At 35.8% G+C, this 14579-nt stretch overlaps 1 protein-coding gene across 2 annotated transcripts in view; it reads right to left on the bottom strand.

The window, feature by feature from the left end:
- Window positions 1–5483: 5483 nt before the first annotated feature.
- GABRB2 (gamma-aminobutyric acid (GABA) A receptor, beta 2) overlaps window positions 5484–14579 on the bottom strand; it is a 101329-nt gene continuing 92233 nt past the window's right edge. The window contains exon 7 of one of the 2 annotated variants that reach the window (XM_014948098.1): window positions 5484–11670. In XM_014948098.1, coding sequence (XP_014803584.1) covers window positions 11323–11670 — 348 coding nt within the window. In that variant the 3' untranslated portion in view covers window positions 5484–11322. The remainder of the gene's footprint in view (window positions 11671–14579) is intronic. The other variant, XM_014948099.1, reaches the window with a different exon arrangement.

Raw genomic sequence — 14579 nt, 5'->3', positions numbered from 1 at the left:
GCAGCCTCAAAAAAAAAAAAAAAACCAAACAAAAAAACCCCAACGATAAGACAAAAACAAGAAAACAAAAAAACCAACATCACATCCACCTTGTCCTTTCCTACCATCCCGATTCCTCATCATAACAAATCTAAGTATTTGAGAGGTAAGCTGACAGCTGAGATGATGTATTTAGAATTTATTTTTCCAGACATCTTGATGGAAAAAAACTCAAATTTTTAACTCAACCCCCAAAATTTGACATGAAAGGAAGAATGAAATCTCCCAGAAGAGAAAGCCAATAGCAATAGGACGTTAAAATAGCATTTAAAAAAATAATCGAAGTATTAAATAATGTACTAACATGATAACATCCATTTTGCATTGTAGAAAACACAATTTTGTTTTTAAAAAAATCCTTTAAATAAATATTTTATATAAATTTCAATCCAAATATATTGCAAGAGTTTACAATAGTATAAAATAGCCACATATAGCATATACCATGTTTTAATGAGTAAATATCCACAATGCATACTTTTTTTTCCATACATACTTCTGATAGAGGTAGACTCTAGTAAAAAGAATACTGTGTTTTATCCATGCAGTCACAGTTGAGCAGTCCAACTATCAAAGGGGATATAAAACACAGACAAGAAAATTGTTTAGTGTCTTCAAAAAGCAAATATATATCTGGAAAGATTAAATTCAGATCTTTTGTTTAAGAAACAAAAAATTCATCTATTACTTTTTGCACAATAAATTACTGACAAGGACATGCTTACCATGTGCTTTTAAACTAGAAAAGCACTGGGGCACAATTCTCTTTCTCCAAGATGGAGCTCATAAGCACAGGAACTAGTAAGAGGCATTCTGCCTCCCTTCTCTGCTAAGGAAAAATGGTGCAGGGGCATTACAAGATGACTTTTTATATTTTCCAATGTCCATATCACTCTATTTCATTAGAATTAAATAATTCACTTTTAATTCTGGCACAAATGAGCAAAGCCAACTCAGTTCTCATTACTGTACAGATTTTGCATGGAGTTAAGCAATGCGCATAAGTGCTTGCAAATGTACGCAAAACATTTGCATTTACAGCCCCAAAGATTTGTCTTGTTCTCTCAGTTATTAAAGGAGGAAGTTCTTCCCTCCCCTCCTCCATCACTTTAACCACTCAAGCGTTTTTCAGGATGTGCACTGTAAATGGGAACACTTGTTTTTCAACAAGGAGCTTAGCACCTTTGGGCCTGAGCCTGCTCACCTGAGTAACGGGAGCAGGATTTGGTATTTGTTTTCAGGCATTGTCAGATGTAAAATACACACCTACGGAAGAAGTGTAGGCTTATGCTGGACATCTTTTCCTTTCATCAACACCAGGAGATACTACCTCATACGGTTTCCCTGGAAGCAATCTGAAATAGAAAAACCAGGTGATGGATGGCTAGGCTGCAGTTAAATGACAGAGAAACACACTATGCTAGAAAAGCAGCTTCTATTTACTTTAAAAATCTTACAGCATGAGTGAGAAAACATCCTTTACTTTTCATTTGGCTGTCCTTTCCATTTTTTTGTTTCTTCCTTTTGTAAATTTTTGTTTGGATCTCGTATAAAGCCTTTTTTTTCTCCCCTTCTCTTTTTCTCATCCTTAATTAGTTCGAATGTCAAACCTGTTCAGTAATCACATCTCTTTGGGTAGTAATGAAGGCAAATAAATAATGCTTAACCTTTCTTAGAGAGATCTGGAGACCCTTCTAAAACCAATTAAGGCTTGTATAAATCACTGGAATTAGCCAAGGTCTTCCTGCTAAGTTTCCAAACTTATGTAAGAAAGAAAACATTAAAATTGAGGGGGAGGAGAGGAAATAAGAAATTTATCCTTCCTACAGTCTTAAACCTTTCTAATTTTAAAGTATCTTATGAGTGGGAGAAAAGAAAATAAATTAGGCAATAAGGATTACACTTTGTTGCTGCTTGGGAGGTTTGGATGTGTATTAGCTGGATTGCCCCATGCTAAGGTTTGGTGGGTTTTTTTTTACTTTTTATTTTCAGTGAATTTTTTTTCTGTCTGTTTGGCACATATTTCTACTTCAGGCATCTTTTGAATGGTGACTAACAACAAGAACAATAAAACAGCCTCAATCTTTCTTAACATAAAATACAGAGGAACAGTAAACCCAATTCAATTTGTCTGCAAATCTTGCAGATAATCTTGCTGTCCTGACATGTAGGTGTCAGGCTGTTTATTATCCACATTCCTTCTCCTGTCAATGTCCTCTCACCTGAAGAAACAATTTCTTTGCCTGACATGGAAGGGGAAATATCATCCTCAATAACGGAACTGCACTGATCCTTCCCTGACCAAATTAGCTTTTTTTCTATGGGTTTATCACTGCACATCTTGCCCTTTTGGTGCTGTCAAAGAGCACAGGACAGGACTTCATTCCTTGTAACCTGCATGACATTGTTCTCCTGTGCCTGCCTGTGGTCTCTCTTCACAGTACCTCCATCAACATCAATGCCGTAAAATTTCAAAAAAAAAATTTAAAGACTAAAGACTGTCATGATCTATCAGACTCTTCAGAAAAAATCTCTGGAAATGTTTAGTAAAGAGATCTCAAACACCACAGACTAGTTTTACGTGGGCTTAGAAAGCATCAGTCATTAGACTTATCAACCAAGCTTAGAAATGCAAGTATGTGTGACTATACATATCCATAGATACACACATATCTCTACTCAAGTACCATTTGAAAAATGTATAGCACCAAAACTGAGAAATGTGGATAGTTTACATGATTTATTTTTTAAAACATTTGTGAAGGAACCTAAGTAAGTCAATCGAAGACCCAGAACTTCAGGAAGATTGTGTTTCCTTGGCTATAATCTTTCTAAGAGAAGGTTTAAAAAAAGTGGTCTCAGCTGGAAGCATGCCCTTAGCCATTAGAGTGCCAAAATGAATGCAGTATGTCAGCTCTGACATTCTGTCAGAAAGAGGGGAAAAAATACTTCTGGTCTAAGAATAAGATGTATTCAAAAGTTTTGCCCTGAAATTAAAACAAAAGACAAAACACACACACAAAAACCTGCCTGGGCCAGCGTCTGAGTCAAGGCAAACGTATCTCCATTTACATACACAGTTTACATCACCTGAATATCCAACCCCCTTTGCTGAATATAGCCATCATTTTTTTTAAATTTATTGCTTGCCTAGACTCATACGAACATCATAATAAATCAGTCACTCCAAATATCCTTCAAGAATAACAAGCATTACGAATTAATAATGTCATGCTGGTCATTAATTTTGATAACCAAAGAATTTTCATTAGTGAACATACTTGCTCTGTAGTTGTTAATGTTACATTTTTTTAATATGCAACAGTTACAACGTGTTAGAAGCCAGTTCCCGTTATTTGATTCTTTCACAGCTGTTCAATATCTGACAGATGCATAATTTCGTTCTTTAAAATATTGATTTTTCCAAGTTGAGAACAGTGATGTTAGATAATCTCTCTGACATGTTTTGTTAATTTTAGATTATCAAGATATACTTAAGAGTACAATTTACCAATAAGAAGCTGATATTGATGTTTCTAATCTGCAGGCAAGTAAATTGAAGGAAGGAGAGGCCATGTTACACAAGTCATGAAGTAAGTGTTAAAGCTCAGAATAGAATAAAGGAAATAAATTATTCAAATACTCTGCAGCACCGGTCTATTTTTGTGCCAGTGGATTTGATATAACACCTATTAGGATGTGATAACATTAAAAGCATTTATAGATACAGACAGGTGAAGAGACAATTTGCTCTATTTTGATTTGGAAATGATACTTGCCAATGAGTATAAATATTTTTAGACCCTGAAATCATGAACCGGTCTTAAATTTTAAATACTTTGCTTTCTAGCTTGTAATAATCTCTGAAAATAAGGGCCAACGGCACATCACATCACATACTTGTAACTAAACAACTGTGCTGACATTTTAGTCTCTTTTTCAGAACTTGGATCTACTGTTTGGAAGCTTCAGATGAAGATGTGATATATTTTAAACTGTGAAGAGATGAAGTCATACTTGAGTTTTCCTTAACAATCTGGAATATTTTACTTCTCCTGTTCTGTGTCTCCTGATACAGAGCCAGCATTGTGCAACCAACAGCTCCTCACCTCAGTACCAGACGCAGGACTCATGGGTCTTCCCATCTTCAATCACTGCTCTTCCTCTGCAGAACTGATGCTCTTTATCCACAGAAAAGCGATACAGAACATATCAGTCATTTAAGCTGTGCTGTTGCGGGGCTGAGAACAGAGAGTAGCCAGGTGGACAACTTCAAGAGGAATTACCAACTGCTGTCTGCATTTCCAGACAAAAATGAGGACTTGGCAGTTTTAGCCTTTGGCAGACTTTTGCTGACGGCCATTTGTTCTCTTTTCTGGTGCTCCATCTGCTCCCCCTGGTTGGATCAACCAAAGAATCAAATTGTGGCAGAACCTGCGGGTATGTACAGCTAAGGCTACCAATAAATTCCCTGCCATCTACCCCATGTAGCGATACCTGGGGTTTGGAAACACAACTATGAATTTTCTTTTATTAGACCTGGGCTGGGATAGAACAAGAAAAACTAACAAACATGAACTGTTCCCTCAGCTGAGCAAACAAACAAGTCTAATTCTGAAGTCTATATAACGCTTAAGATCCACTAGGACAGAAAGAAGCAGCAGGAACAGAACTGTATTAGTGGACATGTTACATCTTGGAAATGCAAGAAAAGACCCAGCTTCCGGCCTTTGATACTGCCAATAAAGTTTTGTACAAAACGGTTGGTAGATGGAATACAGCAATACAGATGCCTCTCATGACCATGCTTGACCGCATTGTCCTCCTGGTCTGTTAATCTTGAATTCTTTTTTAATGCAACAGAAACACTCCAACAGGACAATCTGCTAAATCCACCATGCTGAGAGGGCCAATAATTTGGTCATGCAGGACCTGTGGATGTTAAGTAGGAAGAGGGAGGAATTGAACTTGGGTCTTCCATATCTTAAGTCCACGCAGACAGACTTTAGACTGTTTAGATCATTTTCTGTAAAAGGAAAAACCATCCCACCACGAACAGCTGTTGCCACATTTCTCTGAGGAGGACGCCAGCAAGTTACCAGTGGCAGATCCGCAAGAATTGACTCTGAGGAGTTACTGAACTTCTGAGGTTTTTCAGCTGTTCCTCTGCTCTCAGCATTTTCTCATTGAGTAGCACTAAGCATCTCACTGTACACTGCTTCTGTTCCCCAGACGCTCAACTCCCCCGACTGCTGCACAGGCAAATCAACACCACATTATGGCTACCCTTTCACATATTAAACCTACACTTTGGATGCTTCAACGCCTAATTTCTTGGTGTCCCTTTCTGACCCAAATTCATAGATATTCACTTCAGATGAGAACTGTGATCTTCTGCAGCTTGGCGAAAAGAGCCTGCCCAAGATAACGCAACTACATATACATCTTTTAGATTTTCTTTATTTATATTTTTTTAGTTCAAGAATTACACACTAGCCAACATTATTATATATTTACATGCTGAAACTGGCTGCAATAATTTTAAATTCAAGAAAATATCTCTTATGTGCTACTCATTTACAATCATCATTTTACTACCTCATATATCCCAGAGGTTAGCAGTCCTTTTGAGAAAGACATGAAGATCTGATGCAATGATATCCACTAGTATTTTGCATTTTCTAGCCATTGGAAAATGTGCATTATGTGCATATAAGAAAGGCTACAAGGTCATTAGTAAGGCTGATGATTACTACATTATGAAGTAAATAGTACTAAGTAAAAAAAGATAAATCAGAACTGTGCAAAGACAGTACTAACAGAACCATTTAAACACCCATGCAAATAAAAACGTGATAGAAGTCAAATCATACTCAGCTTGTTAGAATTAATCATGTTTCAGATGTTCTTTTTCTCTTCAACTGAAAGTAACAGGACAGACCATGAACAATACAGCCTGGTGAGTATCTGTCAAATGACAGTAACAGTGAAAACATACAAAATGTTATCAAATTGGAATAGATGACCTCATGTCTGAAAAACATTAAAAAAATACAACCCTTAGTATGAAAGTAGAGGTGAAATTTTTTCATCATTTAAGTTTCATTTTTTGTCAAAGCACTTACAAAGAAAATAATTTTATACTTATGAAATGTTAGTGTTGCATATTCTTGTAGAGATGATCTATTTCAATTTTATATTAATGGATATTTAAATTATTACTATTGTTACAAAGTAGAATAGGGCAGTATTTTTGATCAACATTCCGTTTGTTTCTTAAAAATTTAGACAAAGTTCCTAGTGCATTTTATTAAGCTTTACCTTTGGTGTTAAGCAGTGACTTACTAGATTTCCCTTTTAAACAATTTCTGGAGTGAAGATTCTTTGGCTTTGGGGGACTATGCTATCTAACGACAGTCAAACATCCTTTTTTTTTTTTTTTGTAAAGAAAAATATAAGTCTACTATTAGATACCATAAGAGATACAGATTTCAGAAACCAACAGACGCAATATGCAGGCTTTCTGTGATGAAATCACCAGCAGCTGAATTCTCACTTACCCTGGATGCCTTCACATCTCCACTCACTGGAGCAACATAAAGGTGCCTTATTGTAAGTGAAAACCAGCCCCTATTTCTTTATGCTAATCTGAGTACTGAGTGCCAAGCTACTACCTTCTGTTGCCTGAATAGTTTAACCATACAAAAGAATCGATTGTGCTAGCAGTAACTTTGCCACAATGGCTATTTTACACTACAGTACTTTCTGTACTTTTTTGTATCTGGAATCCAAATCTTTTTATGCAAAAGGGTGTTTAAATTACTCTGCTAGAGCACTGCAATTATTGTACTTAGTAAAAAAAAGTCACTAAACAGTTACTGTATCTATCAACTGCTCATTTACAGCTTATTTAATTATTTACATGATTTTAGGACACATTAACCTAAACCATAAGTAGAATTAGCTTTCTGCCTTACCATAAAGTACAAATTAGAAGTTAAAAATGTTTAAGAAATCTGATAATATTTACACACGTTCAGCTTAAGTTATGGTTGCTCACACTGTATGTTCTATGTACACATAGCAAAATGTTATGATCACTAATGATATAGTATTGTACCCTGGCCATCCCACCCTAGATCATTTTCTAGAAATAGTTAATGTCTTTGCCTTTTTTTCTTGGTTCCCTAAGGAATTTGTTGGTTTTGAAAACTTACTAGTGGACAACGCTGTTATAAAAAGAGAGAGAAGAAATAGGCAAGCAATGTGAGGACTAGTCTAATTTCAGATGCTAGGAGGTACAGTACTATCATCATGTCAAACGGTGCAATGCTCCATACGAATTATAAGCATCGATCTGCTGATATAGAAATGCCCAGTTACCCTGTATAGTAAGTTGGTTTTTTTAAATACATTTATCTTTTTGTCTCAAAAATATATTCATACACTGGTTGATGGTAGAAACAAAACTGTTATTAGCTTATTCCTTTAACACACCAACATATGAATGTGTGTGCATATATACACTCAGTATGTCTATATATACACACTTATGTCCATATAGACATTTAGGTCTATGTCCATATGCACATATAGTTGGATAATGTTTAACATCTGTTCACTTAATGTTTAGTACTGTGTTATAATATAGAATTGGAACACAGTCTAATAATTATAGTGAAAATTAATTGAACTTTAATTCTAATGTATATTTGTCCGAAATAAATAGGAGTTGTTCCCCAGGTGTAAGACCACTGCTTATTTTCTCTATGCATTGTGCTTTTGTACCTTACAGATTTTACGTCCTTTGTACGAGCATGTAAAAACTCTCTGAAGAAATCTGCAACATGCTGTTATCTAAGACTCTGCTTTCCTCCCCTGGGAATGAGAAAAGAAATGGTCACAATGTCATTGCTTGAGTCTTTCTTCCCAGTCATTAAACTGCGATAGGATAGAAACATAACATTCCTTATGCAAACACAGAAATATGTTGCATGAATTTTCAGTTCTGAAAATGTGTATCATACTTACTAGCAGTCATGTACAGTATATATTTACAGATTGATCTCAAAGATTTCATTAAAACTGTGCCATGTTATAGTCATAATTTGCCCATGAATTTCACAAAGATGAAAAACACCTTAATTGCTGGCTATCATGTCTAATAGAACAATAAAATGTGCAACTATAATTATATTACAAGATTTATCTAAATTATTAACTTTGATATTTTACTTATTGAAACTAATAACAACAGGGTTAAAAGGATCTAGCATGTTCATCTTCGGTCAATTCTAAAGAAAACCCAAATTTTTCCAATTTACCTGGAGGGTAGCACACATAGCAAATCCCATATCTCATGTATGTTGGCATAATTTCTTGCTTTCACTCAAGTATCTCAGAAGAGTAAGTGCTCACCCTGGGCTCGTTATACTTTTCCCTAGACAGTACCTTGCCAATCTTTCTCACCCCCATCTTTTTGTATCACAGTGTTAAGCCTTAGTACAAAATGATAGAATCCTTCTCTTTCACTAATTTTATACATCACATTAATAACCAGAAGGACATAGTAAAAGCGAAAGTGCTTCTTCCCCCCAGATAATATATCTTTCCTAGTGACACCTGAGCAAAAACCAGACATTTTCTTTCACTCTCTGAACAGCAACATCAGAGAGTATTATGGCTTGTACTGTAACTTCAGATAAATTAATGTGCAGTTCTAGGATTCACTCTTTGTGGTTCTCATAGTAGCTGATGCAGTAAATCAATGCAGAGAATCAACATATTCTCTGTAAGGTTTTATACTTGATATGTATCAACCACAAACAGGCTGTGAGCTCCTCTGTGAGTTCACACTATGCTTCTGTGAAATGACAAAGGAGTTGGCAGCAACTTCCAAAATGAAATAAAAGCTTGTACAGAAGAATACTATAAGACTGCTTTTATTTATGATAATTAATACCATTTTTAAAGAACAGACTTTGAAGAGAAATAGTGAATTTTGATGTGGCTCTTCTTAGAATTGGGAAGAAATTCCAACATGATTCATACCTATCTGCTGAGATTCCAATGCATCTACAAAGTGTTATGCATGAAATGCAGTCAGTAATTAAGTGTGTGAACAAAAAGCAACATTTTGACTTGGAAAGCTAATTGCATGATGAAAGCCTGTGGAGTCTGAACCTGGAGGCAGTATGTGAACGTACACACAACTCCCTTCAAAACAACAGGTGGCACATATGCCTGGCAAATCCCATTTCAGCTTCAACACTATTTTCTCCCATTTGAAGCAGAAATAAGCATATGATATGCTCAAGACAAAGTCAGAAAACTGGCCTATTAGTTCCCAGAACTGCTTTCCTCCTATCATTGCCATCCACTGTTAAACGGGGAAAAAATCCCACAGAAAATGACTCTCATAAAGCAAGAACAAAAAATCCAAAGAAAATATTTTATGAAAAATATTCTTAAGAACTATTTTAAAGTATTGCCAAAAGAATACTTAAATGGGAAAAATGTATCTGCCTGAAAAAAAAATAATCCTTTCCTATTTGGAAGATACTTGAATTCTACTTTCTTTCAGAAATTTGTGAACAGATGAGAGGTAGCATAGATACAATAAATGTTGCTCTTACTTCATGAAATATTTTATGTCAAACAATATTGGGGATCCCATTTAGTACAAACCATCAGGAATTCATACTTTTTATACGGTTCTAGCTAATTGTTTTGGTTGTGTTTTAAATTACGAAAAAGGTTCCACATTGGACTAAATGGCAAACTCTACTTTACCTATAAAATTCCATTTTTTGCCTATTCTGTTTTGCTATAAGAGTATAGCTCCATGGAATGAAAAAACACTCCACCTTTTATTTCAAAAAGTTTCCTAAAGCAAACCTGAAACTTGCTAGTTTTTCAATGGAAATCATCCTAAAGCAGGAAACATTCAAGAATGTAATTAAACTCTAAAAGTGATGGCTATCACATTTTTCCCTTTAAAACAGTGCATTAAGGAAAACAAAATAAAAAGTGAAATGGCATTACCAAATCTGGACCAAGTACCCTGTCAGTATTTTTTGCACTGAAGTACATATGCTCGGATCTTTACTGTTAAAAGAGGTACGATACCTTTAGTCAACTCGGATGTAAGTTGTTAAGCATAACAGCAGCAAGTATAACACTGGAAAAATTGCAAACTTGGAAGAACTCACATTACTCCACATGAGTGTTTCGGACTAAGGTATGTATTATAACTGACAAAATTCATTTGCACCGTGTGTGTGAGTATATATATATATATGTATATACACACATACACGCGCATTTACACGTATGTAGCCTTCCCTCTCCTTGGCCCTGTAGTTTATAATTGCTTTCTAGCTCTCCGTACCCTAGAAAGGCAGGGCACCATTGGTTTCCTTCAGCCACCTAGAGAATTACTATTTGGCCAACCAGTTTTGGCACTTTGGACAGATGATTTCCTTTCCCCAACACAAAGCAGCAGCATATCTACGCATTCAGAGTTGATGCACTTTTATACCATTGCTACATTCCTCTATTGGTCACGACGACAGTCATTGTGATTGTGAGCATATGTTCTCTCTTTAAAAGCCAAACAAAACTAGTGCTTTTTGCTTCAGCTTCTGTGCAAACACCCAACCCTAGTATTATCAGTCAAAGGTTTAGTTCTTTCAATAAATAGCAGGAAATACCTGGATATGGTTGGGAAACCTCTGACGATCATCATCTTGGAAAGATGATAGGCACTACTTGTTTTCAAGTTTACACATTTAAAAGGTAAAGTGTATATGTTTCATAAGCATGGCAACAACTTTGTACACTCTCTTAAGTTTAGATGCATGTCTCAGATATGCAGTTTCCCTGGGAATGGTATGTACTGTTCTTGAAACTAGAACTTGTTTCTCAAATGCCACTCTATAATTTGTATCACTAAACTCAAATGGCCATTAAAAAAAAAGATGAAAATAGAAAAAAAAGAGCTAGGGTTAATGAAATAGAAGTGATTGTCAAAATTCAATTTGCCTTCACACTCAAAATGCACTTACATTTTGATAAGGGGATATGTCCATACTGCAACTTAACATATTTACAATTTAGCAGATACAACCAAAACATTATAAAAACAGACCATAGAGTGGGCCAGCAACTAAGGTGTTTTAAAATAACTTTTTGTCCTGAATAGAATTTTTCTAAGTCCCACTTTTGGCTGTACAACCGATTTGAAGAGAAATCCAGTTCTTGCTTCCTGTGTGGCTTTGTTTCTTAGTTCACATAGTAAAGCCAATAGACAATATTGAAGAAGGAAAAAACAACAGGGAAGAATATGCGCGACCATCGATCTATGGCATTTACATCAGTCAAGTCAGGAATAGTAATTTTCAGTTGAGATGCACGTCTCCGTAGCCTACTTTTCTTCTGTGCCACATGTCGCTCCAGGGCGTTGCGGCCAAAGCTGTGTCTGGGTAAGCCAGCTTTCCGGTACTGGATGCTTGAAGTGTCATAGGCCAGCATAGTGCTTCTAGGGTCCCCAAGCCCCATCACCGCCTCAGAGGCAGCCATCTCATTTTTAATTTCAAGAGTGCTCAACAAAATATTTTCATGTGGATCCATCTGTAAAAAATAAGAAAGCAGATTTAACAGGAGAGAAAAGAAGCCCAATCAGTTGCAAACTGAAGCCATGCTGACAAGGGCTAGAGCTAACATTACTAATTCATTGGATGTCAGCCTGTCTTTATGCATAGACGTGACTATTGTCACTTGTGAACTCAAGAAACAATAAGGCCAGTATAGTATAAGGGAATAAATGATATTTCCCTGGATCCCATGTTCAGTGAGCAGAAGCAATACCGGGACATGGAGTGCACGCTTAGCTCCTGAAAGTGGGATTCTGCTACTGGGTAGGGTATCAGGGGCCAACATTGAGCTTTTGGGGGGTTTTGGAGAGCAATCAAATGGAAAAGGGTCTGCTTTATTTTGGTTTTTCTCCTTTTAAAGGAAAGCTTCTGCTCTGACAAAACCCACGTATTTTCAAGGTCTCTCTGCCTCTATAAAACAAGGCCTTGAGCACTGAACAAGAGAATGCAAATTTTCAGTCCCTGTACTCCAAGCAGGACTGGTGGTTACTTGGGGAAAGGCACCGACATAGTCTAACTATACCTATGTGAAAACTCCATTCCCCAGTGCTTATGAATTCCATAAATACAGTGCATGCTGCGGAGACCTTAATGCTGGAATAGCAAAGATCTGCAATTTAGAGCAAGGAAAAACAAATACAGAATATAATCACATCAAATGTGCACTGAACAGTTGTTTCAATGGGTATTTTTAGCTACAACATATTTTTTTAAAGGCAGTTCAGTGAAAAAAATATTAATGCAGTATTGTAAGGAAACCCCTTGTACAATTAAGTGGATTTCAAAGATGAGGAAATAAATTTTACTCTTAGGCAATCTGGAGTAGATCTGAAGTATGGGTAGCAGAACTTCCATTTATAGAAAACAAATATAAGGTTATTTAGAAAGTTTTAATTTTCCTCAGCCTTCCCCTTAAGTATATACTTTGAATTGTGTGATTACAGAGTACAATTAAATAAAAATACTTTAAAAGCAATAATAGCTAATGAGCAGCTAATTAGGTACACTGACTTAGTAATGGTAGTGCAGATACACTCCAGGCCAAATAAGAATGAAACTGTCCTAGAACTCCTTTAAGAATAACTCAGCCAAATTATTCAATTATCATGTATATCATATATGCTAGGATTATTATTGAAAGTACACAAACTGTGACTTTTGTGGATTTCTAAATAATAATATGTAGAAGCCAGCACACAGCAGCAGGAATCTCACTGCACTACCCAATATAGCACCATATTTGCAATTATTAAAAAAACCCTATGTAATATTTCATATGGCACAGTGAGAGAACTGGGTTGAAAAATGCTGCTTTTCAGGATCATCCACTGCACAGTATTATAATTGAGAAGTCAGATACTCGCAAAAGTACTTCAGACCCACTGAAACACTGCCATTTGAGTGATTACATCTGTTCAAGTGATGCATAAAAATTGGCATCGCTGAGATGCCAGATTTCCCTCTCTTTTTTATTTTATTTTTCCCCCAATCTGTGTGAGTTTGCACCCCTCTAGTTTCATTATATTTTAGTTTTAGGTTAAATGCAATGACTCAACGTGAAGCAGCCAAAATCATCTATTTTTGCTTTCTTTCCCTCAAAGCCATATGAAATCTTTGAATTTTCTAGTGTGTTAGGGGAATCAATCTTTTTTAAGCAGCACTGGAAAATGGGAAAGTTGAGCTGGAACTCAAGAAAAATTCCTTTAAGAACTCTGTAGCATGATACTGAGCACAGTGAGGAAACACTATGTTCTAACAAGGAAGGCCATCAAATCAGTTCTCATCTGCATCAGACAAAACTAAGGCAAAAAAAATTCTGCTATTGTAATACAAACAAAAACAAACATATGCAAAAGCTTTCAAATAGATCTATGAAAGTTCTCAAGAGAGCTTTCAAACATTTTCTTATAATGAGTGCAGTTATTTAGAAAATTCTTATGTGATTTTTGGGGTAAGACAAAATTGGCTGTCAACTTTGTTATAAGTATTCAGACAAATAATAAGACCTTCAGTATCCTTAAAATAAAAGCAATTATAGGCACTTGGCATTCATTGATCCCAAGAATGTTTAAAAACAAATAGGGGGTGTATCTTACAAGAGGGGTGCAAAGCCATTTGGAAACTACATTTTCCATAGTTTTACATCTGCTTAAGAATAGAAAATTTTGTTCCAATGACATCAGGGGAAGTTTAGCATAATATACATTAATGAAGTGAGTTTACCCCTGAGCCTGGGTTCTTTTCACCTCAACGTTGTGCATTCTAAGATACTGTCTTTGGAAATATTCTAGTGCCAACAAGTTTTTTCACACCTTAAATAATATTAGAAATTTGAGTGCTCTTTACACACTCATATAATTTCTAGGCAACAAAAATGCAAGAAAGGTTATTTTAGTCTACTAGAGTTAGGTGCAGACATGTTTTAGCAACATGATACCACTCCTTCAGTTAGCTTTTTGCTTTGATTCTTTTGTCACTTCTGTTTTAATTTCTGTAAATTTCTTAACACAGCAAACTGCTGCAGTTATCTGGTATTCTTGGCAGTAGTTAGTAAGATTAGTGATGATGGGCAGAAAAAACATTTAGCAATATTCTAAACTATCTTCTAGGCAAAGTGTCCTCTTTGTACATATCACACTGATATCAGAGTTGGAACACAGCATTTTTCAATATTCCAAGAATATTTCAGAAGAAATAATGCAAAATACAGTAAAAATTAGTGATGGGCGAACCTTCAAGTGTTAGAAAAGCCAGGTAAGCACCACAAAGTTCAGGTGCTTCTCGAGCACTGATTTGGCCCTCCTGCACCTGGAACAGTGGATTGACCATAACAAAAACTGCATTTTTCATGGTATTTTGAATTCCCAATCTGAAGAACTCCCAAAA

The sequence above is a fragment of the Calidris pugnax genome, unplaced genomic scaffold (genome assembly GCF_001431845.1).
Source record: "Calidris pugnax isolate Ruff unplaced genomic scaffold, ASM143184v1 scaffold27, whole genome shotgun sequence".
Taxonomy (NCBI): Eukaryota; Metazoa; Chordata; class Aves; order Charadriiformes; family Scolopacidae; genus Calidris; species Calidris pugnax.
The sequence above is the reverse complement of the archived record's forward strand: the minus strand, read 5'-3'. Positions and strand labels throughout refer to the sequence as shown.